Source organism: Leptonychotes weddellii, chromosome 13, assembly GCF_054177405.1.
Source record: "Leptonychotes weddellii isolate Sample4059 chromosome 13, ASM5417740v2, whole genome shotgun sequence".
Taxonomy (NCBI): domain Eukaryota; kingdom Metazoa; phylum Chordata; class Mammalia; order Carnivora; family Phocidae; genus Leptonychotes; species Leptonychotes weddellii.
This window is the reverse complement of record NC_138381.1, coordinates 15,377,601-15,384,707: the sequence shown is the minus strand read 5'-3', so window position 1 is coordinate 15,384,707 and position 7,107 is coordinate 15,377,601. Positions and strand designations below refer to the sequence as shown.

At 46.3% G+C, this 7,107-nt stretch overlaps 1 protein-coding gene across 2 annotated transcripts in view; it reads left to right on the top strand.

Annotated features, from left to right (window-relative positions):
* Positions 1 to 359: 359 nt before the first annotated feature.
* MALT1 (MALT1 paracaspase) overlaps positions 360 to 7,107 on the top strand; it is a 57,766-nt gene continuing 51,018 nt past the window's right edge. For both annotated transcript variants that reach the window (XM_081801116.1, XM_081801115.1), the window contains exon 1: positions 360 to 789. In XM_081801116.1, coding sequence (XP_081657242.1) covers positions 515 to 789 — 275 coding nt within the window. In that variant the 5' untranslated portion in view covers positions 360 to 514. The remainder of the gene's footprint in view (positions 790 to 7,107) is intronic.

The window sequence follows — 7,107 nt, the reverse complement described above, 5'->3', positions numbered from 1 at the left end:
GGGACCGGCGATGGAGAGCCGCGAGCTCCCGTCTCCGGCGTGAGGCAATCCTCCTCCCACGGTCTCGGGAAGCCCCGACGCCGCAGGCTTCCTAGCCGAAGTGGAGCCGCCCGGGTGTAGCTCCTGCACCGCTTCCTCCCCCAGCGGCAACCACCCGACCCTTCCTGCTCAGCCAGACTCCACCTCCCCAGCTCCGCAGCGCGCGCCTCCGCGACCGGGCGGCTGCGGCGGCGGCGGCGGGGGAAGGCGAAGGAAACGCGCGGCCGCGCGCACGCGCGCAGGAGGGCGGCCCCGCCAGAGGCCCCGCCCCACCAGAGGCCCCGCCCCCTCGGCGCAGCGGGCACGGCCCGCCGGCCCGGCTCTCCCCGGCAAACCTGTGTCGGCTGGGCGGGGAGCGGAGCTTCCTCCTCAGAGTGCGGTACGGCATAGCCGGCTTTGTCCTTCCGCCCCTGCCTCCGCGGCGGCGGGGCGAGCGAGGGGGCGAGCGGAAGGTGCGCTGGAGCCGAGGCTCGCGATGCGCCCGGGGGGAGCAGCACAAGTCGCAGGGTCGCCGGCGTCGGACGGGTCGCTGTGCGGGGAGCTGCTGCAGGCCCCGCCGCCCCCGGCCTTGCAGCCGTCTCCGGCCGCGCCCTCGGGGCCGCCGCTCCCCGTTTCGTTCGGCGCGACCCTCAACCGCCTTCCGGAGCCGCTGCTGCGGAGACTCAGCGGGAGCCTGGACCGAGCGCCCGAGGGCCGGGGCTGGAGGAGGCTGGCCGAGGTGGCGGGGAGTCGGGGTCGCCTCCGGCTCAGGTGAGGGGCGGGGGCGCGGGGGGCGGGGGGCAGGGGCCCGCGGGGCGGGGGCGAGCGGGCACCCGGGTGGGAGGACCGACGCTCCGGCGGCTGGAGTGGTGCGGCGGCCGCTGCGGTGAAGGGCGCGCGGAGGGGGAACTCGGTCGGAAAAGCGTGGGAATGCCAGAGATCCGAGGTTGGACCCTCCTCCCCGTGAGCTGAAAGGGAGAAGTGGGGGGCGACCCGGAAGGATCTGGAGGGAAGGCAAGCTGTCTGGAAACCACTAGGACAGGGCAGTCATTCCAAAGGACCTAGCGTATAAAAGAACGGGATGTGGGCACAGACCGGGAAGACCTAAGGAAGGCGAAGTGCAGGTAAAGAGATAATGAAAGCGAAGGGCTTGGGTGCAGGATTTCATGGCAGTTTTTATATAGGAGAGGATCATCATGGGAAAGGCTGATACTAAAACTACCATCTTCCTCCATCAAACCAACTTACCAGGTTCTCTTCTTGACTTCACCGTGAGCACTGAGCTCGAAGTAAAACTATTTTCCTCTTCCCAGGATAGGAACTGCGAACTATTGGTCTCGGTACTTTACACTGTGAAGAATTATTGAGGACCCCAGAGAGTTTTTAATGTGGGTTCGATGTATTACACACATATATTTACCCTATTAAAAATTAAAACTAAGAAACGTTAAAAATTTTATTTTAAAAGAATAGCCTGTTACATGTTAACAGAAATTACATGTTTTTGTGGAAAAACAAACTTTTCCACAACAAAAAAAAATTAGAAAAGTGGCATTGTTTTACATTTTGAAGATCTCCTCTATGTCTTGTCTTTATTGCAGAGAACTGACCTCTTTTAGGTGCTTCTGCATTCGGTCTGTTGCACTATCCCAGATCATGTAACACTGGTTACTCCACAATGTACACTTACTCAGAGAGTGAATGAAAACGCTAAATAACATCTCAGTGTTACTGTGAAAAATCATTTTGACCTTGCAGATCCCGTGACAGGGTCTCAGGAACTGCACTAGGGGTGCCCAGACCACACTTAGAACCATTCCTTTATACCGTTGTTAGGTCTGCCTGGGAATCCCTTAGAAGTTTTTTTTTTTTAACTTCTCATATGACTAAACTTTGCCTTGGACTATAATTATTTGTACACTTTCTTATAAACTCCTTGAGAAGAGGAGGCATCAATTAATAAGATTCTGTGTGTTATGCATAGAACCTATCTTAGACACTATAAATACTTTTGAGAGGGGAGCCATTCATTCACAATTATGTTTATTGAGTGCCTATTATGAGTGGGAAGTTCCAGAAGATAAAAAGATGACAAATATTTAGTTCCTATTCACAAGGACCTCTCTAGTAATGGATTGTTATTCTGGGACATTTACAGATAACATGTTAAATGCCGTGTTGGGTGTGAATAATAATAACAATGGGTTGTTACCATTTATTGAGCACTTAGTATATACCGATGCACTAAATATTTACATGCATTATCTACTTTAGCCCTCACAACAACCTCGAGTTTCAGAGTTTGGGGTTAAACCAGGGTCATTATGATTTAAGGTTCTTTGGCCACAGAGAGGAGTAATGATGTGAGGTTGGGATTAAGAAGTGGTAAACTTGCAAAATTGAGCAGACAGATGGCACAATTTTCTGTTCCAGGAAAAAACGTGTTTCTGTTAGGGAGAGGGGGCTGTGCAAAGAAAATCCAAAATACTATTACACTAGGTCTGTAGATTTCTGAATTTCTAGACTTAATAGTGTAAAAAGTTGTCTTCTTTGGGATCAGATCATTAGATCTGTGATTGGTTAGTTTGTGATTAGTACGCTAGTTAGGGAAGGCTCTGGACTTTCCTGAGGAGGGCCTGGGAGTGAGGGCTCCTAATTTGACAGTGGAGGAAAGAGAAGAAAGGAAGGCCCTGCCACTGAAGAAGCATGGCTGAAGTAGTGGATACCTGGCATCAGGTGTTCTGTGTTCCTCCCCAAGCCTTCAGTCAGGTTTTGCGGAGGCTACAGAATGGTTCGTTTGGCAAACTAACAGAAAAATCTGAGGCCACATCTCTGGGGAAGGTAGTATAGAGAGAAGGCCAGTCGCCTCGCGGGCAACAAAGGGCATGCATTCATGGAATCTGGCAAATTCCAGGGTGGGAAGTCTGAAGAGAAATAGATGGGATTTCACCAGTCTTCCAGGATGGTGAAGATTAGCTCAGAATAGGTGAGTGGCGGTGGGAGTGGGGGCACCCCTGCAGGTTAGAAAATTGGGGAATATTAAAGTCATATACCTACTGAAATCGGAATTAAACTGGCATAACAAAAGGTTAGCACTGGGAGCTTAGGGGCTGGAGAGTGACATCTGAGTGGGGGCAAGGTAAGCTGGTGATGCTTACTCTCTGTAAGACAAAAAAGCTATTTCAGAGTAATTTCATACTGGTGCTAGAAGAGCATCTAGGATAGCAGAAAGTCCCAGAGGTATTTTTCTCTAGTGTCAGACCGAGAAGCTGAAGTGGGAGGGTCCAAGTGGACAACAGTTCCCATGAGGTGGTGGACTTTTTTCCCTAAAATCTTCCAAGGTTGCCTATTGTTTCTTACACTTTTTTCTGACTCTATACATGTTTCCTCAAATAGATGAGAATTTGATGAAGAAACCCCAAGAGTCCATCCTGAACTGTCCATCAGGGATTAGGAGTAATTGTAAATGTCTTCATACGATTATGGGTGACTCAGAATCAGTCCTGGCTTCCAGTTTAGTTCCCCACAACCTTGCGCACACGGGAGTGCCCTAAATACAAACTCAGCCCTGATGCCATTCCAGACCGCCCTGATATTGAACAGCCTTTGCTGTCAATGCAGACAGATGCAGGTTCTGAGGGTCTTGCCCACCACACCCTGAAGGTGACAGAGCTTTCAGGAGGCCCTAACACTGCCTGGACTCCATAGGAAGGGGGCTTTGGGACTCGGACCAAGGAGAGCCATCACTGCGTACCTGCTGTACAGAACGTGCTCTGTAGCTGCAGACTTCTGCCCTCCTGCAGTTTATGATAAGAATGAGAACGTGTACAAAGCTGAAACAAAGGATCTCCTCCTGCCTCTGTCTCTCCAGTCTGTCTCTTCGGTGTCTGAAATTTGGAGTGCTGTAGGATCCAGGCTTTGTGTCTATCTACGTGTCTTCACCCAGTCCCCTTCTCGGTGTATCCTTAAGTCTCAGGACTATACATACTTAGGTAGATTCCTCTTAGTTTGTATCCTCAGTCCGTATCTTTGCTTTGAACCCCCTGGATCCGTTCCTGTAGATGCCAATTTGCCATCTCCTCATGAATGACTAAGATATCTTGAGCGTAGCATGTCCAGAATTTAGCGTGTCTTCCCCCACAGACCTGTTTTTCATTCAGTTTTCTTTATCTCAGGAAATGGCAACTGCACCCCTCCGATTGCTCAGGCCCCAAACTTCAAAATTATTCCTGACTCCACTTTTATACACCGCGTCCGTTTTATCAGCGATCCGCATCTGCTGTGCCTTCAGTGTGCATCCAGAATCCCACCTCCGCTGCCCCAGCCCTGGGCCAGCCACTGCCCTCTCTCACCTGGATCATTCCAGTAGCCGCCTAACTTCTCCTCCCGCTTTGCCTCTGCCCCCAAGCTATTCTCAGCAGAGCAGTGAGAATTTATACTCTTTTGAAACGTCCAGTCAGGTCTTACCTTTCCTCCGCTCAAAACCTTTTAATTGCTTTTCTGTTTCAGGATAAAAACACTAGTTAGCCACCAGTCATCTCTTGGACCCCATTATCTTCCTCCCTTTCTGTGCTTTCTGCACATTTGCTCTCTTGCTTTTGGCTTGAACACAGGAGGGTCTTTGTACTTGCTCTTTCCTCAGTCTGAGATAGTCTTCACAGGTGAACTGTATGACTTTACCTCTTGAAGTGTTTACTTACAAGTCACCTCCTTCAGTGAGGTCTTCTCTGATCACATTATTTAAAATTACCCCATACATCTGCTCCAGCATTACTTAGCCCCCTGCTTTGCTTTTCTCCAGAGCACTTACGACCATTGGATGGATACACACACACACACACACACACACCCCCCTCTGTTTGTCTGCCTCTGCGTGCATATGTATATTTATATCTTGTAGAAAAACCCAGGATGATAGGGAATTTTGTTTGCTGCAGTATCCTAAATACCTAGGAAAGATAGTTGGCCTATTTTAGATGATTAACAAGTAGTTGCTGAATTAATGAATAGAGATTTCAAAGAGTAAATGTTCCAAGAGAAGCAAAAGAACCTAAAAGCAGTGCCATGGTTTGTACCCTAAGTGATGTATGATGTGTTCTATTTGATTATATATTTTTTGAAGTGATTATATATATGTATGAAGTGAAGAGAAATACAAATATATTTTCTTAAAAGCAAAGCCCATTTTTTTCGGTAATAGTCTTTTAACTTAAATGAGAAATTCCAAATTAGGCCTGGTAGAAACCACTTCAAAGCACAGTCTTACAGGAATGTAACTAAAAAAGGAAAGAAAGAGGCTGGGTATTGAGAAGCATCATCTGAGCTGAAAGCCAGTGCCCGGGCGGAAAATCAGTAAAAAAGGAAAGGAGATACAGAATCATGTTTTTCTCCTGTGCCTCTTGTATTGGAAAATTTTGTCTACTTCATCTCGACCTCTTTCTTCATTTGAAGAAAGAAGTCAAATTGTTTTTCGCTTTTTTCTATATCAGTATAAGCATCAAAGCATCACTTGGTTGCATTTGGTGAGATGGCTTCTGAATTTTATGTACCAGAGTCTGACCACCTTTCTAAATCATAAAAAAAAAAATTATATTTAGCATACAACATCCTTGTTTTTATAGATCTCATATTCTAATTATCTAAAAGAATGGTAATCCTTCTATTGTCTCTAATACTGGTTTCTTGACCTGGGTGTTACAGGGACTAACGGAAGAAAATTTTACAGAGTAGAGGAGTGGCGGGCCTCTGCAGCTTTCATTCTTGCTGTCTTCATAGTCACCATTATCTCAGAGGAGAAAGGACGCTTTAACACTAAGAAATAGGAAAGGCCGGGGTGCCTGGGTGGCTCAGTCGTTAAGCGTCTGCCTTCGGCTCAGGTCATGATCTCAGAATCCTGGGATCGAGCCCCGCATCGGGCTCCTCGCTCTGCGGGAGGCCTGCTTCTCCCACTCCCCCTGCTTGTGTTCCCTCTCTCGCTGTGTCTATCTCTGTCAAATGAATAAATAAAATCTTTAAAAAAAAAAAAAAGAAAGAAATAGGAAAGACCATCTCAGAGAAAAAGGCAGTCTTACTGTCCTTGTTTTTATCATTTTACCTTGGGCTTCAAATTGTGCTGCCACTAGTCTACCATCCAGCATTTGGGAACAGTTGACCTATATTATGATTCACATTTAACAAAAATAGAGTATTGAATATACGCATTTAACTGAGACACTTAGAAGGAACACCTAGTGAGTATAGAGACAGGAGGCCTTGAAGGACATGATCAGATTACCAAACTAGTAACTACTCAAAAACATTTTTAAGGAAAAGGGAAAACAGTTTCAGAAATCAGCATAATTAAGAAACTGTTGTTCTTTTAATATCCCATATTTTTATTGTATAATAAGAACTCACTTTTATTGAGTGCTTATTATTCGCCAAGCACTGTGCTAAGTACTTCTAGCATGGATTATCTAATTTAATTCTAACAATCCTATGAGATAGATGATACTAGTATTGAAATTATTTTGGTTGGATACATTTTTTTTTCTAAAGTTAAGAGATTACCAACTTCACCACAGAATTATAAATCTTGAGTGACCATTATATAAATGCTATGGTAGCCTTTTAATAAAACTGATCAAAAGGAATGTGGATTAAGTGCCTGGGTGGCTCAGTCTGTTAAACGTCCGACTCTTGATTTTGAGATCGAGCCCCGTGTTGGACTCTGCATTGAGCATGGAGCCTACTTAAGATTCTCTCTCTATCCCTCTCCCCCCTCCCGCCTCTCTCTCTCTCTAAAAAAGGAAAAGAATGTTCCAAGTCCTATGAAAACTTGCTCACCTTGCATCTGGCACAGCTGTGATACCGTTATGTCTGACCCTTTCCATCTATCCAGTCCTCCAGCCTTTTTAGTTATGATTGAAATTCATGCAGTAATCATTCAGTTATGAATAATTAATATGGGCAAGACAGATTTTAGGTATTGAGGGGTTAAAAATACAGGGTTTCTGTTTTCAAGGAGTACTGTGATCTAGTTAGGTAGAGAAGACATCCCTATGAAAGAAAAGCTCATAGTTTTATTTATTTATTTTTTTTAAAGCTTTT